Genomic DNA, 26,300 nt, shown 5'->3' on the forward strand with positions numbered 1-26,300 from the left:
TGTCGATTGATTTTACAGTGATATCTGCACTACTCATCGACTAAAAAACACCAGATTATCCTTGTTAATTACACAACATTGATTGGTTTAAATTGTGTGCAATGCTTTTGTATTTTTCCCCTTCGATTCGGAGAAACAAATATGTTTTCTGAGTAAAGGATGGCAGAAGACACTACACTACCCAGAATCCCCAGCTATCGTTTGGCCTACACCAGAGCCATTTAATAGAAGAGTTACGACATCTCCGTTCACTCCAATGGACCACTTTTTTACAGCAATGGCGGATCGTGGATCCTGTCAATCGTTCCCCGGAAGTTAGCGCCAAGGCTGGCAGAGCTGTGGAGTTGCAGCATAATAGACCGTCCGTGACGGACTTTTAAAGGTAAGAAGAAGTTTAAAGATGTATATTGCGGATATTATCAGTACATCTGATTCAAATGAACATGTGTATTAAAGGATGTCAGTGGATTATCCCTAAATTAGTAGATTTAGGGAACGTTTACAGATAACAGATTAAGCTAGCATACCGAAGCAAGTTAGCAACACACGTTGAACAGCCTTTTAATTGTAAATTCCGTTCTCTCTATGTCATTTCGTCCAACATGTTGAATTAGAGAAGAGGGGCTTCTAAACGGGATTGTATGCGGGGGTGGAGGGAGTTAAATATTAGATAAATATAACTTTGGTGCGTGTAAGAGTGAGTGTTTTTAGCAGAGCCATATTGTGTCCTTGTGATTCTGTTGATTATTACTGTTGCAGCCCAGCTGATTCTGGATTGATGGCAAAGGGAGAGGGACTTAAGTGAGAGTGAAAACACAAGGTACGTTTAATACTACTGTTTTATATAAGTAAACACGTTATCTCCCCAAGGCAATAGGTGTGCTATATAGGTGTGTATAACCCTTTCTCCTGTCTGTTGCTCCCTCTCTCAGCACAAGAACCAGAGGGGGGTTCAATGGAGCCTGAATACCTGCACTGAGACCCTCACCCTGCACCCTGAGTCTCAACTCTGTGTTTTTCAAGCCTTTCCCTGTTTTTTTGTATTAAACAAAACATTAAGCTTTCCCAATGGTGTGGTTTTCGTTTTGTGAAAAAGTGCAAATGCAGTGTTTGTATATAAATCACATATTTTGTTGCTGTTGGTCGTGAAATTGCTCCTGCTGACTTGAGCCAGCCATTTTTTCCTCCGCTCTGTGTCAGTGGGGAAGCCGTACATTCGTACTCCTTTCTCTGAGAGATTTGAGCATCCCCAGGCAGCACATCAAACCATGGTGGCGACTAGGAGGCAGCACAGCAAACCATGGTGGCGACTAGGAGGCAGCACAGAAAACCAGGACAACACGGAGGAAAAGGCACCGACAAACTGCATGATATGCTCTTCTATGTTTATTGAATTCCATGTATTTGCAATGGAAGTTCCTAAAGCAACACATTTAACATCATCATCATCATCATCATCATCATCATCATCATCATCATCATATCCTGTCGGTCTCCTGTCCTTTCTGAAAGCCATAAAGACGACATTAGTCATTTAGATAACTTGTGTCCTCAATTACCAGGGGATTACTGAAACTACCATGAATTTAAGAAAATGGTAGAAATTAATCTAATCTGAATTTTAAAGCATTACTTTAGATCCCCTCCCTCTAAATGTATCAATAAACATTAGAAAGTGATCCTCCTGACTACCATACAAGTTTAAGAAGATAATATTGGTTTGAAAGAATTCAAAGCTATAAATAAACAGCAACAGGCTCTTTAACCAAGGCACTGTTAGTAACATGTAAACTAGTTGTTCACACTAATCCTAATATTATCACTTAATATTAGCAAATTCGATTTTATTTTTGAAAACATATTGATGTAAATACATACACATATCGATTTGTTGTATAAATATTGCAAATCAAAACCTTTATTCACTAATAATTAACAAAAATCGTAGTTCTATCTCCTGTTATCAATGCATTCACATTGCCCGCCATGAACTTCCGGGGAACGATCCCTCGTCTACATGAACCACGTGACGATAACCGTTTTTGGACTTCCGGTGTCGTAACTCTTCTATTAAATAGCTCTGGCCTACACCATGTGCTCTGTTTGACAAACCCCGTTTTTTTCACCATTCATTCCGATGGCTGGCGTCTATGTCACGTGATCTTCAAATTTCTCCCTGCAGAAAAAGAAAACATGGCCGAAATTCGTTTTATTCTAGGTGGAAAATGGCTATTTTAAAGTTAGTTTGGCCATTAAAATGCGTTTTGATGTCATTTGATGCGAGAAATATGAGTTGTTATTTCAGATTATGTGTGCAGTGGATGTACATGATCTTTAGTTTGCTAGTTATTACGAAGATTACTTCAGGAAATCGCGACGTTTTCATTGTTACCAAGGTGGTTGCTAGGGACGCTGCTATCGATATTATTTCTGTTATGTTGTGTAACTGTTTAATGGTGTTATCTTTATTGCTACCCCCTTCCCCGTCAATGTGTGTTGGTCCACAGCCTAAACATATTAGTTTAACAAAATCCGCATATAAAGATAGCCTACGTTATTTCCCCCCTGTGCAATTCCAGTCTCACATCTCAGAGCACATCGTCATTAACAAATACCGGAAACAGACCAAAATAATAATAATACCTTATTCCGAGTGTGCTTGCTTTTCTCTTTGAAAGTCATCACATAACGGCATTGTAATACACGGTTCGGCTGCATTACATATTACATATCTGCCGTAGTTCTGTATTTATAGAGCCCTGATGAGAAGACAAACATGAGGAACTGAAAACGTGACGTGGATCATAAATATATCAGCCATTAAACAACATCTTACATTTCTTTTTACACAATACGTCTCCTTGCAGTATCAACACTAATTCGGCTCACTTTTATATTTGATCCAATTGGTAGATAGGCTGTATTTACACCATAAAGGTGCACAGATGATATAAAGAGACACCAGGGGGGTATACTGCGAAGCAGGATTTTCGCTTAGCCGGCTAAATTCAGGGAAAACTCCGGCTTTCCGGTCATCCGAAGCTGGTTCTCTTTTTAGCAGGCTAGATCTCCATGGTAATATATGCTAAGCAGCTAACCTGGTCGGGACCAGGTTAGGTTGCAGGCTAAGAGCTCAACTCAGTGAAAGCACTGCCTGCTGACCAATCAGAGCTCAGTGTGCGGAGTTTTAAGCGATCAAGTCATATTACAGGAGAAAGGAAATACAGAAAAGCTGCCGTCGCAGGAAAGACGGCCGGCAAAAATCACCGACTGTGTGAACGTGAACATTAATAGAATATCACCTCCCATCTTCAGAGCAATCTGACTATTATAACATTAGCGTTAAGAAAGCTTACTTAAATATCGGCCACAACATAAGTAACCGGATCAGAGTACATTAAGTACAGTCCGCGGCATATCACTTCATAATGTATCATATCTCCTGATCTGAGTCAGCTGAGCCGTATCTGGCCGTGCAACACTCACAGTGTCACATACTGTATGCAGAAGTATTATTTTAAGCATCACATTAAGTTGACGAAACACTCGAGACAAATGTAATTAAAGTCAGATCGTGTTTTAGACGGGGCAGTGATATCATAAACCTGTTAATGTACGCATTCAAACACTTTTTATTTTGCCAGCTGTATTCACCTTGCAGGTGCAGCTATGTGGCTTTGATCCTGGATCAAGTGTTTAAGTCATGGATGTTTAAAGTTTAACTTCTTCATTTTTGACTAGTATTAAAGTTCACTTTTCATTCAGGAAGTATGACGCTGCGCTGTCAGTATATGCTTCTCCATGTTTGTGATTGGTCGAATGCTCCAGATACCACCCCTTTCATGTGAACGCGCACCTAACTAGATAGGACACGGCTGGCTTGAGCGATCCACTTGATAACCCGCGTCGTAGTACCGTTTAGCGAGAGCGCGTATGTTTTGGATTAGACCAACCGGCTAACTCAAACATATCCAGGTTAGGTTGAACCAGCTTCGTAGCATAGGCCCCTGGTGGTTAAAGCATGTTATTGAATTTCAATATTTTTATTATTAGATATTAATACGATCCCTATAAAGTATATTCATTACTCGTTATTCTCTACTAATTGTTAATTAAAGACTGTATGTAATGACTATTTTGCACATCCCGTTCAAGATTTCAAGATTTTCTAAGGTTTATTGACATATCATATAGGCCTACACAACTGTGGTGTAGTTCTGCACTGAATGAAAAACTTGGGTTGCAGGTTCCTCAATAGTGCATTACAAGACATCTATCAATATTTGTGCATACCTCCAGCAATGTTAACTATGTTGAAGCACTTATTTTAACTGATATTATACATAATGTATTACTCTTATAAGATGTATGTAGATATTTCATCTCCGGCCTTGTCAGGTATTGAACAATCAATAAATAAAGAACACAGAATTGTTGAATATAAAACACATAATGTATGTGATTATACTAAATGATTTTCAAATAAACACAACTGCATATTTAACTGTTACACATGCTGATGTAACGCAAATGTTCCAACTTGGGATCAATAAAGTATATCTTATCTTAAGCTGATCGATGGCTACTGCCATATTTGCAAAATGTGCCTCTGAACCTTGACAAGTGCATGTTTCAGGCTTATCAATTAATGTAATGTAATGTTATCACAGGGGTCACACACATAAGACCAGCTGTTAAATAAAGCTCTTCTGACCTTAGCTGGCATGTGGGTATATATATTAATACTGCCCATATTGGGCACCAGCAATTTTCACCCATTTATTAATTATATGTTTTAAATGTGAGTGTTTCCTGTCCCCTAAACCTCCAGGGATGTACACAGTTTAATACTGGCAACTTCTTATTATGGGAAATACGAAAACGTCTTTTAAAACTACAACTCCCAGTAGAGACGTGCCATAGAGAACATGTTGCGAAACAGAATAGCCAGCATGTGTAGTTCTGGGGACGGGGTGGGGGAGGGGGGACGCGGTGGAGCCGTTCAAATCCAGTTTTGGACAGTCTGCCGTGGTTCCATCCCATTTCAAGTGCTGTTCGAGAATCGGCTTAACCCTCGGAGCACACTCTCCAATCACAGAGCTTGAGGACTATCACGGGGTTTGTCAAGAGCACATGGTGTAGTCCAAACGATAGCTGGGGATTCTGGGTAGTGTAGTGTCTTCTGCCATCCTTTACTCCTGGGAATGGACGCTCACATTACCTTTAAGGGCAGCCGACATAAACGAATGCCGTGCTTCCATGAGCGTCAAATCCCGACGCAGATGGGAATACATTGCAATCAGTTGAAAGCTATTTGCGTCCCTTTATGAGCTGAAGGAGCCTAGGAGCGTCACAATTGGACGCCACGGACACTGACCAAACGTCGCTATTGGACGCTTAGGGAGTGAGAGTGTGTTGGATTTTTATATATAAAATATAAATGTATTTTAATTTTATAATTTATCTATAATTTATTTTAAATATTAACAATATAATAAAATAAATGGAAATATATACACTGGCAAATATTTAATATAAATACCTTGTGTGTGTGTATAGCTATTGCTTTATCTGATTAATGTTATTTTCATATGAAAGTCCATGATTATAAGTATGCAGTATCATAACTACATATTTGATGTTTATAAAAAACCAAACCGTTTGAAAATTGAGCAAGCTATGGTTATTTAAATAGTAAACCATAATGTTATGAATGAGAGCACTGCCTGTAGCAAGATGGCGGCCAAGTGGCAACGTCGGTCTCCATTGGCCAGCAGCGCGGGTGAGTCATCTAGTGTTTATATATATCTATGGTGCCCACTGCCCACCAGCCACGTCCCGACACATGGGGTCACGCCGGCCAATCACAAAGCTTTGATGCGTTCAAGTGCATTATTCTGGCACAGGAAGATTATGTTACAGGACATTAACGATAAAACAGAATGTTGTTGTTCTATTTTTAGACACATCTCGCGATCGATTGGGAATCTCCCCGCGATCGACCGGTCGATCACGATCGACTGGTTGGGCACCCCTGGTGTAGGGGGCGGTTTGGGAATGGGCCTAAAGATAGGCAGGTACTTACTTTCAAGCAGAACACAGAGGAAAACAAACTTAGCGGGAGTGTTTACGTGTTAGGCGTAATGACGTACAACGGCCTCGACAATTTCTGTAGTCCTATTCAGCCACTCGGTAACAACCATCGTTTTTCAGACACGTACACTAAAAATCACCAGTGGGGTCACTGTCATTTATTTCTTAAACTTGTGTCAACCACGGAGCTTATTTCGAGCTATTTTCCAAATGCATTGCTTTTTGACGAAGGAACCGGAAGTGCTAAAAATGCTAACTTACTTCCGGGTTTTACGACGCGTCACTGCGGTTCTCCCCGCCTCCCACACTGTATCCAGTCTCTTCTCCTAAATCCTTTTGAATTCTCCTATCCACTATCCCTTAACCCCGTGACGTTTCACTCAGAGGTCAAGGGGTTAGGGTTAGAATTTAAGAGCTGATTTTTGGATTATCGGAACGCAACCCAGTTCTTATTATACATCCATGATCTCGCGCAGCATCGGCACATTCTTCTTCCTCTCTCGGTTTAGTGGCAGACTGCTGCATACCGCCCCCTACTGTACAACAGTGTGCACGCCATGTCATTTTAACCTTGTAACCACCGATATTATATTCTTAATACAAACTTTAGGACATAGTAAATAGTAAATAGTGTCATCCTGATAGTTCTAAATTGACATGTAATAATAGCTTGATTAAATAAATAAAGGTAATTGTATAGCCATCTCCAAATGACCTGTGGATGTAGTAAATGTTGAAATACCCCAAAGAATGCAATGAGTCCTCCAGTCAACACATACTTTATTTTAATACATAAATAAATAACATAAGTAACAAAAGGACATTAGAAAAAATGTGTTTCATTTACAATATGAACATATAATGCACTTTAACTATTATAATGTTTAATAGCCTATAGAACAGACAACAACTCTTCATGCAAATCTCATGTTAGCGAACACAAACATAAAGAAAACATATTATGTTAACAACATATTCATATAACAGTTTTACATACAAAACGTCTAAAATAAACCATCAAATATCCCCAGGAAAGCTTCCTCTTCTTTGCAGTTTGTGCTAAATATAAAAAAGAGGGTGAAAAATGTGTACTTTAGTCAAAATGCTTTAATGGAGAACAAAGAACACTGTAATAAGTCAAAAAAGCCTTGTTATAATAGTTTCCTCTACCTTCTGTTGATAGATGAGCTGCTGTTGGATGGGAGGCTGTGTGAGAAGAAATCTAACCCTCTGGTAGTAGGGGCCACGTTTGGGAGAATTTCTGGGGTCGTCACTGTCATCCCTTCTTGGAACATGATTGGTCTCTGCAAACGGAGGAAGACAGGCATGCGCCATAAGGGCCAGCGTTTTGAAGTTCATTTGATTTATCTTAACCTAGGAGTAAGTACTAATTTGGTAGTCCCAAAATCCCATCAGCAAAACAGCAACCTTGATAACAAATGTTGCTTTTTGCCATATGTGTTGTTGACATCTAAATGTAGCCATGCAGACACAATAACAGTAGTAGATGTTCAAGATGTTAATAAGGCTCCATTGTGTCTGACAGTAGGATTTTCGGTTAAACAAATTAGAAACAGGTCTGTATGTAAAATAATATTATCCATGTAGATCTCTGCACGCATGCACGCACACACACACACACACACACACACACACACACACACACACACACACACACACACACACACACACACACACACACACACACACACACACACACACACACACAACACACACACACACACACACACACACACACACACACACACACACACACACACACACACACACACACACACACACACACACACACACACACACACACACACACACACACACACACACACACACACACACACACACACACACACCTTTATATTCCAGTCGAGTGTGAGTCTGTTTTGTGGTTTGACTGTGACCAATGAGGGTCCAGGATTTAAAGTTGGTGAAATTGACCTAAAAGACAAAAATATGAGAAATGTTTTACTACCTTAGCTACAATATAAAAGCAAAATGAATGATTGTGTTATTTTCTGGGATGATATTTGACATATTTCACACTATTTGTTTTTCTTGTGTTACAGCCACACCTTAATTGGAGATCATTTGTGGACATTTGTCTGCCCTTACCTCAGTGGTGTTCTGGTGATCCGGGGTTTGACTTGTGAGCGATTGAGGAGTGCTGATGCAGATGCTGCAGCAAAGCCTACACATGAAACATTTGGATTCTTATCAAAATCATTACAACAGTTGAGTCATAATCCCTCATGATCATACCTGAAGTAAGGTATTACTCTACCTGTCACACTGTAGTTAACAGACTGCTGGACTGTAGGGACAGTATTGGTTTGATACGGCATCTCGCTGGCATTCACCAAGTTCTCATCATCAAAGTCTCCCCAGTCGTCCCATTCATCTCCCAGGTCGAAGCAGACGATCACGATCGACCGGTCGATCACGATCGACTGGTTGGGCACCCCTGGTGTAGGGGGCGGTTTGGGAATGGGCCTAAAGATAGGCAGGTACTTACTTTCAAGCAGAACACAGGGGAAAACAAACTTAGCGGGAGTGTTTACGTGTTAGGCGTAATGACGTACAACGGCCTCGACAATTTCTGTAGTCCTATTCAGCCACTCGGTAACAACCATCGTTTTTCAGACACGTACACTAAAAATCACCAGTGGGGTCACTGTCATTTATTTCTTAAACTTGTGTCAACCACGGAGCTTATTTCGAGCTATTTTCCAAATGCATTGCTTTTTGACGAAGGAACCGGAAGTGCTAAAAATGCTAACTTACTTCCGGGTTTTACGACGCGTCACTGCGGTTCTCCCCGCCTCCCACACTGTATCCAGTCTCTTCTCCTAAATCCTTTTGAATTCTCCTATCCACTATCCCTTAATCCCGTGACGTTTCACTCAGAGGTCAAGGGGTTAGGGTTAGAATTTAAGAGCTGATTTTTGGATTATCGGAACGCAACCCAGTTCTTATTATACATCCATGATCTCGCGCAGCATCGGCACATTCTTCTTCCTCTCTCGGTTTAGTGGCAGACTGCTGCATACCGCCCCCTACTGTACAACAGTGTGCACGCCATGTCATTTTAACCTTGTAACCACCGATATTATATTCTTAATACAAACTTTAGGACATAGTAAATAGTAAATAGTGTCATCCTGATAGTTCTAAATTGACATGTAATAATAGCTTGATTAAATAAATAAAGGTAATTGTATAGCCATCTCCAAATGACCTGTGGATGTAGTAAATGTTGAAATACCCCAAAGAATGCAATGAGTCCTCCAGTCAACACATACTTTATTTTAATACATAAATAAATAACATAAGTAACAAAAGGACATTAGAAAAAATGTGTTTCATTTACAATATGAACATATAATGCACTTTAACTATTATAATGTTTAATAGCCTATAGAACAGACAACAACTCTTCATGCAAATCTCATGTTAGCGAACACAAACATAAAGAAAACATATTATGTTAACAACATATTCATATAACAGTTTTACATACAAAACGTCTAAAATAAACCATCAAATATCCCCAGGAAAGCTTCCTCTTCTTTGCAGTTTGTGCTAAATATAAAAAAGAGGGTGAAAAATGTGTACTTTAGTCAAAATGCTTTAATGGAGAACAAAGAACACTGTAATAAGTCAAAAAAGCCTTGTTATAATAGTTTCCTCTACCTTCTGTTGATAGATGAGCTGCTGTTGGATGGGAGGCTGTGTGAGAAGAAATCTAACCCTCTGGTAGTAGGGGCCACGTTTGGGAGAATTTCTGGGGTCGTCACTGTCATCCCTTCTTGGAACATGATTGGTCTCTGCAAACGGAGGAAGACAGGCATGCGCCATAAGGGCCAGCGTTTTGAAGTTCATTTGATTTATCTTAACCTAGGAGTAAGTACTAATTTGGTAGTCCCAAAATCCCATCAGCAAAACAGCAACCTTGATAACAAATGTTGCTTTTTGCCATATGTGTTGTTGACATCTAAATGTAGCCATGCAGACACAATAACAGTAGTAGATGTTCAAGATGTTAATAAGGCTCCATTGTGTCTGACAGTAGGATTTTCGGTTAAACAAATTAGAAACAGGTCTGTATGTAAAATAATATTATCCATGTAGATCTCTGCACGCATGCACGCACACACACACACACACACACACACACACACACACACACACACACACACACACACACACACACACACACACACACACACACACACACACACACACACACACACACACACACACACACACACACACACACACACACACACACACACACACACACACACACACACACACACACACACACACACACACACACACCTTTATATTCCAGTCGAGTGTGAGTCTGTTTTGTGGTTTGACTGTGACCAATGAGGGTCCAGGATTTAAAGTTGGTGAAATTGACCTAAAAGACAAAAATATGAGAAATGTTTTACTACCTTAGCTACAATATAAAAGCAAAATGAATGATTGTGTTATTTTCTGGGATGATATTTGACATATTTCACACTATTTGTTTTTCTTGTGTTACAGCCACACCTTAATTGGAGATCATTTGTGGACATTTGTCTGCCCTTACCTCAGTGGTGTTCTGGTGATCCGGGGTTTGACTTGTGAGCGATTGAGGAGTGCTGATGCAGATGCTGCAGCAAAGCCTACACATGAAACATTTGGATTCTTATCAAAATCATTACAACAGTTGAGTCATAATCCCTCATGATCATACCTGAAGTAAGGTATTACTCTACCTGTCACACTGTAGTTAACAGACTGCTGGACTGTAGGGACAGTATTGGTTTGATACGGCATCTCGCTGGCATTCACCAAGTTCTCATCATCAAAGTCTCCCCAGTCGTCCCATTCATCTCCCAGGTCGAAGCAGACAGTGGGGATGTGTGAGGATGAAGCGTTGTTGCGGTGAGCGCTCAGGTTTGGCACAGCAGAGGACCTGTTGCTGTAAGCGGAGCTTTTATTGGTCTGGTTTTCTAGAGGTTTGTGCTTCACTCCAACACTGTTTCCTGTGTTGCTCCACGTTGAGGAACCTAAACACGGATAAATAAATAAAAAGGATGAATACACCGTGAAATGCTTCTGCACTTTAGGTTTTGTTTTATTCAATAAAAAAATAGTATCCCCCTTTTGAAGACCATAATTGGTGGTATCGCATGTTTTTACCATTCGCAGCAAGCAAGTGCTCCAAAGGCATAGACGATAACCTTGGCCAAATAATATAGAAAGACCAACTTTTTTCCGTGACTGCTGAAATAACACAAACAAACTGTGTAGAAACAAACATTCCAATTTGGTCCCTGCTAAGTACATTTTTCTTTATTCACCTTCTGCTCTTACTATGCTTCTGTGATATCCAGTACAAAAGTCCATAGAGAGGCGAAGTCCCTCCCCTTCCGGTGGACCTCCATGGGACCTTATTTCTGAAAAATTATGTATTGAAGTCAATGGAGAGAGAAAGATTATCTTTCGACCCCGTTTGAATTGTGCCACGAATTACACATATGATGTTTGTCAATTTAAAAGATAATTTTGCAAGTAAAAAAAATAAAAATGTGTTGTAAAACTGTGAAGTAACCCTTTTTTTTGTGTGAAACGCTCAATGAACTACATCTCCCGTCTCGCACCACACACCAAGACGGCCGTCACGTTGGCACATTTCACTTCTTTCTTTCAGAATGAGGCGAAAAGTATTAAAAGAGGAGAAAATCTCTACAAGTCTGGGCACGTTGAGAGCTGTACACACACACAAGGGGAGTTAGTCGGTTCCGTAAGAGCCAGCATGCGGGACCGGGATTCTGGGATTTGTAGTCTTTCTAGTTGCATATCTTTCATAGTCTTATATTTCAACAGTTTTACGACAAACTGTGACTTTTTTGACATGGAAATTATTTTTTAAGATTGACAAACATCATATGTAATTCGTGGCACAATTCAAACGGGATCGAAAGATGATCTTTCTCTCTCCATTGACTTCAATACATGCTTTTTCCTAAATAAGGTCCCATGGGGCGGAAGTAGATGGGCGGGACTTCGCCTCTCTATTAAGTTCTGTCCAAAAAAATTTGTGTCTACAAATTTCACTGACTAAAGATTTGGTCTATTGTGAATTATGTTTAGTCCTTTCTTGCTAAGTTTGACTTCCCCTTTACAGTAATATACTTTTACAACAAAGACGTCGAAGTAAATAAGATATTGTTTGATATTTTAAGGGACAACTGAAACACTCTCTTTGTTGGTGCTTTTATGGATGCTCCATCTAAAAGTGGACAAAGAAAAAAGATTTTCATAAAGCATGTTAACCGTATCCTTATAAAACTTACAAATGCACTGTACCACGCTCCAAAGGGGTTTAATGAGCTCAGGACAATGGGTGAAACTGGCTGTGTGTACATTTTTTGAGTTTTGTAAAAATCTGTTAAATCATGCTAAACCACCAGTTTCTGTCTCGTGATGAGTTAAGCTGTTTAACAATACCATGGTGGTAAGTGTGGGACACAGCAGGTGTCGGGACAGCCTCCTCCACATAGTCATCGTAATCTGAGGGACAGAGAGATACAATTAAAGTTAAAGGGGTGAGCAAAATGCAAATGCAATACTGAGTTGTTCAAGTCATGTTTCCCACCATCAATGTGGTCCAGTGGAACTCTGTCTGGTAGCTGAGTGAAGTCTTCCCCCGTCAGATGCACCGTCTCAGTGTGAGGTCTAACTGAAGCTGCATACTGACTTCCTTGATACCTTCATCACATAAAACAGGTCATGGATAAAATTTAGCATCAGTTCTTCAGATCGCCCTACCACCTGTCCTCTGGACCCTATCCCTTCAGACCTCCTTCAGACTATCGCTCCTGATATTATACCGTTTCTCACCCATTTCATCAACACTTCTCTAACTGCTGGTCACTTTCCAAACAGTCTCAAGGAGGCAAGAGTAAACCCTCTCCTAAAGAATCCCACTCTCAATCCGTCTGATGTTATAAACTACAGGCCTGTCTCTCTCCTCCCGTTCCTGTCTAAAACACTTGAACGCGCTGTCTTTAAACAACTCTCCTGTTATCTCCATCAGAACAACCTTCTGGATCCGCACCAGTCTGGTTTTAAGGCAGGTCACTCCACAGAAACTGCTCTCATTGCTGTCACTGAGGAACGGCACACTGCTAAAGCAGCCTCCCTCTCCTCTGTCATCATCCTGTTGGACCTGTCTGCTGCATTCGACACGGTGAACCATCAGATCCTCCTTCGCACTCTCCAAGAACTTGGAGTATCAGGCTCTGCACTTTCCCTCCTCACCTCATACCTCAAAGACCGCACCTACAGGGTAACTTGGAGAGGGTCCGAGTCCGACCCTTGTCAATTAACTACAGGGGTCCCTCAGGGCTCTGTTCTTGGTCCCCTCCTCTTCTCCCTGTACACAAACTCGCTCGGATCTGTCATTAGCCCGCATGGTTTTTCATACCACTGCTACGCTGACGACACCCAATTAATTCTGTCCTTTCCCCGCTCAGAGACCCAGGTCGTCGCACGCATCTCTGCTTGTTTAGCTGACATCTCTCAGTGGATGTCCGCTCATCATCTCAAGCTCAACCTTGACAAAACTGAAGTGCTTTTCCTTCCGGGAAAAGATTGTCCCTCTCTTGACCTGACTATCAACATCGGCACCTCTGTTGTTTCCCCGACCCAGACTGCAAGGAATCTGGGTGTTATCCTAGATAACAACCTGTCGTTTACTGCAAACATCGCTGCTACAACCCGCTGCTGCAGATACACGCTTTTCAACATCAGGAGGATACGTCCCCAGCTGACCCAGAAAGCGACGCAGGTTCTGGTCCAGGCTCTCGTCACCTCACGCCTAGACTACTGCAACTCCCTCCTGGCTGGTCTACCTGCATGTGCCATCCGACCTCTGCAGCTCATTCAGAATGCAGCGGCTCGTCTGGTCTTCAACCTTCCTACATTTTCCCACACCACTCCGCTCCTCCGCTCCCTTCACTGGCTTCCGGTAACTGCTAGAATTCACTTCAAGACACTGGTACTTGCGTAAGATGCTGCGAATGGATCTGGCCCTTCCTACATCCAGGACATGGTTAAACCGTACACCCCAGCGCGTGCACTTCGCTCTGCATCAGCCAAACGACTCGCTGCACCCTCGCTGCGAGGGGGGGCCCAAGTTCCCATCAGCAAAAACACGTGGGTTTGCTATCCTGGCTCCAAAATGGTGGAATGAGCTCCCCATTGAAATCAGGACAGCAGAAAGCTTACACACCTTCCGGCGCAGACTGAAAACTCATCTCTTTCGACTCCACTTCGAGCGATAGAATGACTAACAAAGAACTGCTAACAGAGCACTTATATACTAATAAAGGACTGGCTTATCTAAAGCCAGTTGAGTGGCACTTGAAATGTTTGGCTCTATGAAACCTGATGTTCTTATATGATTCTGTTTTCTTCAAGGTTGTGTCTTCCTGGTCGAATGTACTTATTGTAAGTCGCTTTGGATAAAAGCGTCAGCTAAATGCAATGTAATGTAAAAATGAAACTTATTTTATTGTCACACTTTTTCAGAATGTCATTTGCAGCTGTTAATAGACTTGTTCTGGTATGAGCACTTATGAATCAGGGTGTTAGATGTCAGTGTGACTGTGAATACCAGGAAGCAGTAGGTAGCCTCTCTCTGGGTTGGTAAGCAAACTCCTGCATGTTGGCACACACAGACTGCTCGCCCATTTTCATCTGAGGAAACACAATAAGATGTTTTATTATCATTGCGTTTAAACACAAGACATTTCTTCCACTCCAATGCACTCCACATAGCAGCATGTATTTTAAAGAAATGATAAAAAAGTCAGTATAGAAAACACAAGATGTATACAGATCAGTAATAAAACACTTTTTAGATTAATTTATGAGCAATTAAGAAGAGAAATGTATTGTTTGTCAAAGTTAAGCTATCTTATTAACAAGGATTCAAATGTATAGTCAACTGCCACCATGGCGGATTATATTAAGAAATGTTATTTAGAAAAAGCAATTCCTACGATGAAAATAATCAAGGATTAACATATTCCATATTTCAACCAACCTGTACTACGTATTTTTTACCATTCTAATAGTATCCTCATAGTTTAATCCTGTATAATATCTGTTCATGAATTATGATCAGGGTGCACATAACTTTTTTGCCCTGGTTCTCAAAGGAGCACCTGGAGATGTTGCTTGGTGCTCATGCTTAAAATTAAATAAACCGTAACTTTTGAGGGGGTCTTTATTTGCCAGACACACGGCACTGAACACACATGCAGAGGTGAACACAGAACACATATGCAGAGGTGAACACAGAACACACATGCAGAGGTGAACACAAGACAACATTAGCACGACCAGTAATCCTACAAGCCGTCATCACTCCCTCCTGACTGTTCTCCTCACTGTCTTCCTCTCTGTCAGACATGGTAGCTGATGATGTAGGCCTACTACCTTCTCTCTGGTTGAGTCTGCTGGTTTTGGGTCGAAAGTCTCTGTTGTCATCTTAGACAAGTGGATGTAATCAAATAAGTATGTGAACATAACCAATAACCTACCATAGCCAATAACAAATGAATGTAACTTATTTTATTTGTGTTGTTCATTCATATCTTATTTTACCTTAACATTTATTTATGCATTTCTTTTAATCTCTCCAGTTTTAAAGGATATTTTTGGTTACTGTCCTATAGTATAAAAGGAGTGCCTTGGAAATATGTTGGAAAATCGTTTGAACTTAGACTAAAGTGAACTATCTAAACACTCAAGAGTCCTTTACCTCACTGAGCTGTAGTTATCAGTCTGACTGGAGAGGACTCTCCCTCCACATTATTATAGAAACATCTTCTTCTTATATCCGTTAGAGCAGCTAGCACGGCACCAGATTCTAATAACAACAGCGCTGGTACCGGTGCACCCTCCCTCTCTCCCTCGCTTTGGCTGTGAGCTGCGGGCGCCAGATAAGCCAACATCCCCCATTTTAACTGTTATGTGCAGCCCTGATTATGATGTTACAAATATGGGGCTGTTTCATTGTGGCTGGCTTATTTCTTGTTTTTATTTGTAATAGATGAACTTCCCGACTTGTCTCATTGAAATTTTTTTCATTCTTTTGTAGACTCAATAAAAAGTGTATTTTTAGAAAAAAGCTTTGATATTTAATATTCATTTACCACACATTGAATAGTGTTTATTCAATTCAATTCACAGACGTTTTTGTGCGATGGTTATTATTTCAAAGAGCATATGATTCAGGCTTGGACCGACTCCATAAAGTCCTACTGGTTTCCTCCCTCACCTTGAGCCGTTTGACAGGAGTATGCCCGAGTGTGTCTCTCCTGCACCTCAGGTCTTGCAGATAGGAGGAGAAACTGGATTCTGGATCGGATAACCTCTTCCGGGCCACAGTGACACCTACTTTACCTTGAGGGTGGAGAGAAGACCTCAATGATCATGACAGCCAGTCAATACAATCAAATACGCACACAGTAAAACACGAGAGATTGTACTCACAGCATTCGTGGCCACAGAGATCCTTATTCCTGCAGAAGTGGTTGCACTGTCTTTTATTGCCTGAATCTGAAGAGAAAAAGTCATCACAAATATCAACTTGCCTTCAGAGGTTTGAAGTAACTAAGTACAAGTACTGTACTTGAGGTAATTGTACTTTACCTGAGTATTTCCATTTTATGCTACTTTGTACTTCTACTCCACTATTATTCAGAAGTAAATGGTGTACTTTTACTCCACTACATGTATTTAATACCTTTAGTTACTTCACAGATGTGGATGAATGATGTGAAATATAATGTGTTAAATCAGACTTTAGTTCCACCTGGAGTAAATCCACCAGCTACCCTGCAGTCTACAAAGTACTTCAAACTAGCTGCACCTTCACCAGCTTTGAGAACACTTTCATGATCAATCATTATAAAACACATCATATATATTATTCTGAAATGATGCATAATCTGCACAATGACTACTTTTGCTTTTGGTACTTTAAGTATATTTTGATGCTAATAGCTTTGTACTTTTACTTTAGTAACATTTTGAGTGCAGGACTTTCACTTGTAACTGAGTATTCCTTCACTCTAGTACGTCTACTTTTACTCAATTACAAGATCTGAGTACTTCTCCCACCTCTGCTTGCCTTTGAAAACATACTATATATCCATAGACACAGTTTCATACTTCAGCATTAACCAAATGATCAGTAACAAAGTGGAGTGCCTTGGTCCGTAGCAGAAACAGATTGAGTTGCAGCCGGTTTTGCAGACAGAGGATTTGGTTTGGCGTGCGCTCTCTGTCCACTCGGGTCATGCAGAGAGTGGTGTGGATTATCACTTTCAAACTTCCTGGCTCCAGAAAAGTAGACGTCAAACTTCTGTTGGATGTCCAGGCCCACTGCAGGACAGAAAAAGGCCAACATGCTCAGTGACTGCATCCTTGCACTGGCAGTCCAGTTAAAGAGTTTGTACCCGGGCCAGGGTGTGCAACAACAAAATATACAGTTGGATTTTGATTTGCTTTCAAAACATCGGAAACAACAACTCCCTGAAAATAGACCCCCTACTTTAATCCATTCAGCTTAATATAAAACGGATTATTTCGGATTTATTTCATGTTCATCATGTTTTGTAATTGACTATTTTAACATATTTCCCATTTCGTTTCCCCCCCTATTTTCTTTAGTTTTTTTAAATATTATTTACAGCAGTACTTGATAACTCGGTTTTTAACAAATGTTATTGCTATTTCATTTAATTCTATTTTATGTATGAACTTTAACTGTTTTTTTGTTACTACATTACCATTATTTTATTTCTACAGAGTTGGGGGGTGAACTTGTTTTGAGGAGGGAAAAATAACACTGTATAGCTAAAAAAGCCTTTTGTAATATTCAACACAATGCAACTTTTTTTCCAATGGTGTGTAGCAAAAATTATGTATAACATACAGCAAAATAATAGAAAAAATGTCACGTTGCGGTTTGACAAACTGTGATACATATTGTGGATATATTTCTATGTAAAATCCAAAAATATTTCACTGGTTTACCGTATTGTGAGCTGATGAGATTGACGCTGATCTCGCCTCCTGTTGAGGCCTTCCCCACTTCAATCTTCTTCGTCCAGCTCCCAGACTTCAGCAGTGCCAATTCCCTGAAAAAAAAGATGATGCCTGCTGAAAATCCATAATAAATTCCAAACTAGTCTCTGTCTTTTTGCACATAATGGTGAAAGGTCTGGGTTCTAAAATAGTGATAGTCATAGAGAAAGAGAGGGTATGTGAAAGAAAACAAAGACAAGAAAACGGTTTTATTTCCTCACGTGAGTTTCTGTAGGAAGACCACCGTGTTGTCAGAGTTTCCAATAATCAGAGAGACATAGTTCTGGTCTGGGGCCTTGTTCCTAGACAGCAGCTGTGCTTGGTTTTTTAGGGTCACCTTCACCACGATCTCCGCCGTAGCACAGCTATACCTTGGAAGCTGTGAAAAAGCAACAACTTTAAAAAATAATGTTAAGAATAATCAGAGTTAAGTAGCCTCACTTTTAATAGGATAAGCTCAGTGTCACCAACAAATGGTCAAAAACTCAATGACATGATGTAATATAACATATGCGTGCCTTTAATATAAAACCCTGCATTGTGCTTTACCTGGTCCAAGGTCACTTCGTACGTTGGGAGATTCATAACAGACTCTTTGATTTGGTTGCCAAATGGTGGATGTCTATTGACGATCTAAATACAATATAGATAAAGTTAGAAATCACAACCAAATGCTTTATAGAATAATTATTTGAGAATTTAAATGACACACATATATGGAGACATATCAGGATCACAGTTGAAGTAATTGTGACTGATCCAGCTCAAACAATTGAACAATTGATGTCCGAAAGCTGTCCCGTCTTCATGTGCACTGAAACTAACTGAAAATAACCCAGTGTTCAATCATGGGATCCAATCCTGTGGCTTGGACGGTACCACATGGTCTGTATCAGATGTTTGTTTTTCTATTAAAAAATGTTTAATGGACTTTTTTGAATGAAGCCTCAAATGTCCATGAATACAGGTGCATGTCACCTTCTGACACAGAGCCAACTGTTGTTTAACTGTACAGAACATGTATCCGTTGAAAAGGCTAGACATCAACAAATATGCATTAACCTTCCTATTGTCTTCGTGTTCCCCCCCTTACTTTGGTGTTTGCGGTCAGATTTGACCTGTCCTGTTTTAACTGCTATTACATTAACACAAAAACCATTAATCATCACCAAATTTCATTTAACACCCTTTCAAACTGTAAATATTGTATCAGACTGCTGGTATACATGAAAAACTGCAGTAAATATACAAAGAATAGACATTGAACATGTATTGCGTGTGCCAGGTGTGATCCATGTGGGGGGATGGGCACATAAGAGCGGGAAATGTATCAAATTGTTCTGTGTGTGTTTGTGTGTGCCAGGTGTGATTCACATGGGGGGATGGGCACATAAGGGGGGGAACACATCAAGAGTATGTGTGTGTGTGTGTGTGTGTGTGTGTGTGTGTGTGTGTGTGTGTGTGTGTGTGTGTGTGTGTGTGTTTTATACATAGGGTTTTATATCTGATCCGGATGGTTACTAATTCCTTTTCTTTATGGCGGTCATTTCTTTATGGGTGTTCACTTTCAAAATTCAATGAAAGTGGTGATCAGCAATTGTATATGTTCAAATGTCTACGGTGAAGGATATCATAAAGCCTTAATGCAATCGAATGTAAAACAAAAAAGTTAAGATTGACGAAAGTAGTAAATCGGTCAGATTTGACCCGAAGACAACAGGAGGGTTAAAGTAAAAATATTTTGTAAGATAACAACATTTTAGAATTTTGGAAATGATTTGGACTTTTGCACTGAGGACTGAGACTAGGACAGGGAGAAGGGAAGAGAAGGTGTATTGTTCATTTCTCAACATTAGGAATGATACATTGAACTATAGTACAACCCTAGGAGCCAAACATCACTACCCTCACAGAGGAACGACTAGAGATGGAAAAAGATAAAGGCAGTGGGAGGGAGACTGACCAGCTCCAGCTCTCTGGGGTTGCTTTGCTCTATTTTGCTGAAAGTGGTGAGTCCAGCATTCACCATGGCAGTTGACAGTGTCTGGCCTGAAAAACACAGTGAATTATTATCAAATGTTAAGATTTGGTTTGAAAATGCATGTGAAAAGCCCTAGATTTAAGATCTTATAATATGCTATGTGGATGCACCTATCTTCTCCAGCTGTTTGGAGACATAGGGCGAGTTTTCCCACAGTTTAGCTCTGAAGCACTTAGCCAGCATCAGGGAGTGGAGCACAGCAGAGAAACCTGTCTTGGATCGGTGACTCAGAAACTCTGCCAGGCCTGTTCAGCATCAAAATACAATCAGAGTTTAGACAAATATCAATTCAAACAGAGTGTACATTGTTTGTTTGTTATCCCTGATTTTAGCAACGTACATTTGCTGATGCGCATCCCATTCTTGAAGATCCTCACTGTGTCCTGTGTAAGCCCAAACTCTTGGATTGAAATGGAGCCCAACTGAGCCTGGATCAAGCTACAGACAAGACGAGGAACACAACATATACATAGCAGACAGTCCAAAGGCATTTCATAATATATATTCTGCAACAAAATGCATAAACCAATTCCATTCCATTAGCTTTCAATACAGCGGACATGACAGATAACTGGGCTCAATTTGTCACGATATTCAGCTCAATAAATATAATCATCATTTTTTGTGGTTTACTGTTTATACATATTTCCTAGTTTTCCCAATATAACTATTATTAATTTTCTTTGGTACTTGAATTCATTGCAATTTGTATGAAATGTCATTGCTATTTAATTTAATTGTATTTATTTACTTTCACAGTAATATCATTTATACTCAGAAACTCCACAGACAAGGCACTACACACAAAATACGTATAATGGACAGTTGATTAGCAATTTCTAAAATATATTCTGCAATAAAACCATAAACCAGCATTACTTATTATTCAAACACTGCATGAATAAACCTACCAGTTCACTTTCATCTCACTGGATCTGATCTTTCCTTCGATTGGAAACCTGGAAGAATACAGATAAATGTTATTCATGAGTATACATTTCAAAATAGGGGTAATGATTTATGCTATTAGTGTGTGACCTGATGGTGATCCTGTTCTTGTCTCTGTTCAGAGTGTTCAGGAGCCTCTTCTCATTCATTCTCAGCTGAATGTCGCTGAACTCTCTGCTCTTGGACACCATCTCAATCTGCACACACAGCCATATTTGATCTGAACACTATTTTCTTTGCCTTGTCTTACCATTATAATAATGAAAAGAATTTCCTTTTGCAGGAAGCCAGCCTAACAATAGAGAAAGTTACTATATGTGCATTTGAATCAAAAGCATTGCTGTGCAGTGTTCTCAGGAACGTACCAGGTCGGACAGGCTCTCCGTGCCAGACACTTGGCTGAACTGTTTCATGGTTTCAAAGGCGACACAGAACCGAGCCATCAACCTGCCGCTCTCTATGGGGAACACAAGACAGGACTACTTCACACTTTTCACTTTCTAACATCTGTTGATAGTGTACAATAGTATTGTAAGCAATCATTTAGGGAAGGTTTAAAATTCTCTAGTCTTTATCACCCGCCGTGTGAATCTGAATGTTTCTCATGATTCATCTCAAAATGGATTCTCAATTTAGAACACAGCGGTTTTACTCCAGTTTGCTGTGCGCTGTTCAAAGTGTTGTGGCAGCATGAAAGCTGAGTAAATGGGGTATGAATCTGGATGATTGAGTTTTTATATCTGTCGGTTTTATCAACTGATTGCAATATTGAAAATATACAAAGGCAAACCCAAAACAAAAAGCATCATTTATTTATTGTAAAATGTCACAAATTACTAAAAATGTTGTCAGTGCCTTGATGAAAAGCAAGTTCAAGTTGTACACAAAAATAATTCTGCCTGTTACATAAATAAAATCAGTAAGTAGTAGTACACATACCGCTTTCGTCAAAAAGTGACAGGTGATGTGACAGGTCACACCTCTCCCTACTTATGCAAATGAGCTAAGTCCCGCCCCCCATTGCGAGATCCTTTGATGTGATTGGGTACACTCATGGTAATGAGCTAAGTCCCGCCTCCCATTGTTCGAGATCCTTTTGATGTGTGTTATAACAGGTAGGTGTGAAATGCCCCTCTGTGTAGTGCCTTTGTTGTTTAGTTCTTTGATGTATTGATTAAGATAGTCTCTTTGAAGTTATGTTGTCTGGCCCCTGTCCCCCTCACACCCCTTTTGTAGTTTAGTCCTTTGATGTGTGTTATAACAGGTAGGTGTGAAAAGCCCCCCTGTGTAGTGCCTTTTGTTGTCTAATTCTTTGATGTGTTGATTAAGGCAGACTCTTTTGAAGTTATGTTGTCTGGCCCCTTCCCCTCAGAGCCCTTTGTTGTCTAATCTAATTAGCCTTTGATGTTTGCCCTTTGATGTGAGGTGTTATAACAGGCAGGTGTGATTTCACACTGGTGAAAGCCTTTGATGTTAATCTAGGTGTCTCTTTTGAAGTTATGCGTGAGACTGTCTACCCGCCCCCTCCCAGCCTCCCCCCTTTTCTCCACCCCTTCCTTATGGCTATGATGCCAGCAGATAGTGGGGGTGGAATTAGATGAAGATAGAAATACACTCAAACTAAATTAAAAAAGACAGGCAATTCCACTTACCAAGTCACCTTTCAAAAAATAAAAATGGCAAGAGATGCCTCGAATGGGGTTTAATCAGCCTGTGTGACAACTTACCGCCATCCGTCCGGAGCGCCTGTCAAGAAACGAATGCAGCAGCAGTGCGGGGTTCAGACGCCTACAGTCGAAAGATCTGTGCACAAACTTATCTCGTGCCCTCTTTTGGTCATGTGCGCGTTCATGTGTGTTGGAGGAGGGGCTCTGTGAGGAAATACGCTCAATCTAAATCTTTGTCCGAAGGAATCGAACTCGTCCTTATTGGGACTTTGGGAGGGGTCTTTTTTCTTTTTCGTTTAATGGGTGATCTGTCAAAGGGTATGCTGTCAATCATTCTTAAAACTCTTGAACTAGGAATCTTAGAAATGCGTCTTAATCCTCCCAATCCTAGCTCTTCCTCCTCCTCCTCATCGTCATCATTCCACTCAGCATGACTCCGCCTCCCCCTCAGCATAACAAGTCCCCGCCCTCCTCACAGATCATTTAAAAGTAAGGGGGTGGAAATAGATGAAAAAAAGAAATGGGGCGAAGCCTGCGAGCTAGTTCAGGCAGTCAACTCGAGCACTTATGCTGCATTCATACATAACGCCCCCTTGCCACTCTACAACCAACCAAACAGAGTCTCCTTAATATGCCGCTCTATTTAACCTGCCAGATCTCTCTCCATGCATTGCTTGCTGCTGCTATTGCTGCAGCTACCTCTACGTCGCTGCTGCTTGCCTGCCCCCAGCTTCCACCCCAGCTTCCATCTGTAGGCTCGGGGGTTAGTTATTTAATCATCACTCATCGTGCTATGTATATCTATGGAGTGATGATGCCCGAGCCTAGTCGCCGAATTCAACTATATGCTGCTTCTAATAAACATGTTAAAGGAACACGTGAGTTGTCTGACTGAATTACGCTCAAACTAAATAACAAGCCAGTCATTTCCACTCGCCAAGTCACCTTTCAAAAAAGAAAAATGGCCAAGAGACGCCTCGATATGGGTTTAATCAGCGAGACGCCTGTGACAACTTACAGGCGGGTGGCGCAGTGGTCTGTGCATCCGATCATCAGATCAAGGGGGAGTGCTGGGGAACTCCAGTTCGAAACCCGCTCCTGCCACCACTGCGTCAGGCCGTTGTGTCCTTGGGCAAGACACTTCACCCGGATTTGCTCCTGTGGGTATTGTCCACAGTACATGTATAATACCAATGTATACTTGTAAAAGCACCTCGATGACCTCGAGGCATGAAGATGGACGGTGTGGCGCAGTGTGCTGTGCAATGATCATCAGATCAAGGGGTGAAACCCGCCGCTGCTGCGTCTGTAAAGCCGGTGTGTCCTTGGGCAAGACACTTCACCTGAACTTGCTCCTGTGGGTATTGTCCACAGTTTCTGACCATTGCATATATGATATATGTCTAATGTGTGTATATGTAAAGCGCTTTTAGTCATTGAAAAAGCGCTATAATAAATGTAAGGAATTATTATTATTATTACAGCCATCCGTCCGGAGCGCCAATCAAGAAATGAATGCAATATCTGTGCCGGGTTCAGACGCCTCCAGCCAAAGAACTTCATGAAGAATGGACTCTGAAAAATGGCGATTTTTGGGGTTATGTATTCAACTATATGGGGAATGAACTGCATTTCTACAATCTGAAGAATGGAGAAATGTATGGACCCCGTAGTGTTAAAGCGACACTGACCTCAACAGATTGGGCTGTGTTAACTCTGGTGTCTTCCAGAGATCTCCACGCAACCACTGTATCGGAAGAAGTAGTGCATCAAGAAACCATAGTGGAACCATCGGTGTACAAGATATTTGCAAAGAAAAGCAAAGAAACACAGACAGCATGCGAGATCAAAGAAGAGTTTTCACCGCCGCCCCTCAATGTGGAGGAAGAAGGAGTTATTCCCCCGCTGCCAGAAGTGAGAAGAGTCCTGACAAGCACCGTCTGGGAAACCAAAAGCGGACCATCGGGGTGATGGTATTACCACGCAAGCCGTTTGGTGACGCTGGGGAAGGACCCCTCTGATGATTTTGTTTTGGAGTATTTCAACTCTACATGCGGGGTTTTTCAGACATCCTTGCGGGTGCCTCTGGCTGAAAATGATTGATGGAAAAGCTACAAAGCTTAAAGAACTTTTTAAACAGAGTCAGACATCGATGGACATTATACTGGTGAAAAAGACTCTCACTTTTGCAGAGGACTCCGCCTCCCAATCAACATAACAAGTCACACACACACGTTGGAGTTGGCCTTTGGTGTGAGGATTTGAGATAAGCATGGGATGTTAATCTATATGTTGATTAAGACAATCTCTGTGAGGGGCGAAGGAAGAGGGACGGGGGAGGAAAATTCAGAGGATGAAGAAGCAGAAAACATAACTTGTGCGTATAAAACGGACAGCACGTCAGTTTCAAGAAAGATGACACCGTGTTTATGCATGCGAAATATCCTGAAGCCCTATAATTTTTTTTTAAAAAAGGTACAAGTATATTGTGTTGAAAATATCGCAAAAAGTCGTAATATTGTATAATGTATTAGTTGCATGTTGTATTTTGCTAGAAATCACTATGTCGTTTTTCAAAAAATATAATGGAAAAAGGAGAGAAAGACAACAACAACAAAAAAAAATCACAGTATGTTGAAAAAATATGAAAAAAGTAATGTTGTGTTTAAAATAACATGAAAGAAATCAAAGTAACGCCTCTAAAAAACATATATTTAGAAAAGTAATGTTAGTCATGTCAAGTTATCAAGACTGCTGTGTTTCATCGAAACAGTGTTAAAATCACAAACTTGCCTTTTAGAGAGACATAAAGAAAACGAATTCCTTACAAATTAATGAATATTTTACCCGGTTAAAAAGGTTTGCATCCATTAAAGTGTAACTAAAAGTATCTTAGTAACACAAGAAAAGAGAATAAAGCATTGATGTCAACAAAACTGGATTGCTCCAATGAAATAATAAATAATTAATTTCAAAAAAAGTGCTTTTAAAGAAAATGTATTCAGATAAAGTATTTTATTAAGTATTTCCTCACAGAGCCCCACAGAGCCCCTCCTCCAACACACATGAATGCGCACATGACCAAAAGAGGGCACGAGATAAGTTTGTGCACAGATCTTTCGGCTGTAGGCGTCTGAACCCCGCACTGCTGCTGCATTCGTTTCTTGACTGGCGCTCCGGACGGGTGGCGGTAAGTTGTCACACAGGCTGATTAAACCCCATTCGAGGCGTCTCTTGCCATTTTTATTTTTTGACAGGTGACTTGGTAAGTGGAATTGCCTGTCTTTTTTAATTTAGTTTGAGTGTATTTCTATCTTCATCTAATTCCACCCCCACTATCTGCTGGCGTCATAGCCATAAGGAAGGGGTGGAGA

The 26,300-nt window shown here is 40.6% G+C and overlaps 2 protein-coding genes and 1 long non-coding RNA gene across 3 annotated transcripts in view; 1 reads left to right on the forward strand and 2 right to left on the reverse strand.

Annotated features, from left to right (window-relative positions):
- Window positions 1-218: 218 nt before the first annotated feature.
- Window positions 219-1,064, forward strand: LOC139435604 (uncharacterized). The gene is made up of 3 exons (XR_011644829.1): window positions 219-382; window positions 760-820; window positions 933-1,064. It is a non-coding gene; the product is annotated as an uncharacterized lncRNA (long non-coding RNA).
- Window positions 1,065-6,917: 5,853 nt separating this feature from the next.
- Window positions 6,918-9,095, reverse strand: LOC139435652 (uncharacterized). The gene is made up of 7 exons (XM_071206382.1): window positions 9,090-9,095; window positions 8,893-8,957; window positions 8,393-8,601; window positions 8,224-8,299; window positions 7,965-8,049; window positions 7,264-7,397; window positions 6,918-7,152 (listed from the first exon to the last, which is right to left on the reverse strand). The coding sequence occupies exons 1-7, from the start codon at window positions 9,093-9,095 to the stop codon at window positions 7,098-7,100; spliced, it is 630 nt and encodes a 209-aa protein (XP_071062483.1). The 3' UTR covers window positions 6,918-7,097.
- Window positions 9,096-9,455: 360 nt separating this feature from the next.
- Window positions 9,456-26,300, reverse strand: part of hfm1 (helicase for meiosis 1) — a 38,148-nt gene continuing 21,303 nt past the window's right edge. The window contains exons 17-36 of the mRNA XM_034103804.2: window positions 21,625-21,716; window positions 21,350-21,456; window positions 21,223-21,270; window positions 20,652-20,749; window positions 20,422-20,556; window positions 20,234-20,319; window positions 18,820-18,903; window positions 18,492-18,649; window positions 18,220-18,323; window positions 17,392-17,565; window positions 16,672-16,737; window positions 16,457-16,581; window positions 14,786-14,868; window positions 12,764-12,876; window positions 12,616-12,678; window positions 10,878-11,171; window positions 10,709-10,784; window positions 10,450-10,534; window positions 9,802-9,935; window positions 9,456-9,690 (exon numbers count right to left, since the gene is read on the reverse strand). Coding sequence (XP_033959695.2) covers window positions 9,636-9,690; window positions 9,802-9,935; window positions 10,450-10,534; window positions 10,709-10,784; window positions 10,878-11,171; window positions 12,616-12,678; window positions 12,764-12,876; window positions 14,786-14,868; window positions 16,457-16,581; window positions 16,672-16,737; window positions 17,392-17,565; window positions 18,220-18,323; window positions 18,492-18,649; window positions 18,820-18,903; window positions 20,234-20,319; window positions 20,422-20,556; window positions 20,652-20,749; window positions 21,223-21,270; window positions 21,350-21,456; window positions 21,625-21,716 — 2,180 coding nt within the window. The 3' untranslated portion in view covers window positions 9,456-9,635. The remainder of the gene's footprint in view (window positions 9,691-9,801; window positions 9,936-10,449; window positions 10,535-10,708; window positions 10,785-10,877; window positions 11,172-12,615; window positions 12,679-12,763; window positions 12,877-14,785; window positions 14,869-16,456; window positions 16,582-16,671; window positions 16,738-17,391; window positions 17,566-18,219; window positions 18,324-18,491; window positions 18,650-18,819; window positions 18,904-20,233; window positions 20,320-20,421; window positions 20,557-20,651; window positions 20,750-21,222; window positions 21,271-21,349; window positions 21,457-21,624; window positions 21,717-26,300) is intronic.

The sequence above is a fragment of the Pseudochaenichthys georgianus genome, chromosome 17 (genome assembly GCF_902827115.2).
Source record: "Pseudochaenichthys georgianus chromosome 17, fPseGeo1.2, whole genome shotgun sequence".
In the NCBI taxonomy this organism is placed as follows: domain Eukaryota; kingdom Metazoa; phylum Chordata; class Actinopteri; order Perciformes; family Channichthyidae; genus Pseudochaenichthys; species Pseudochaenichthys georgianus.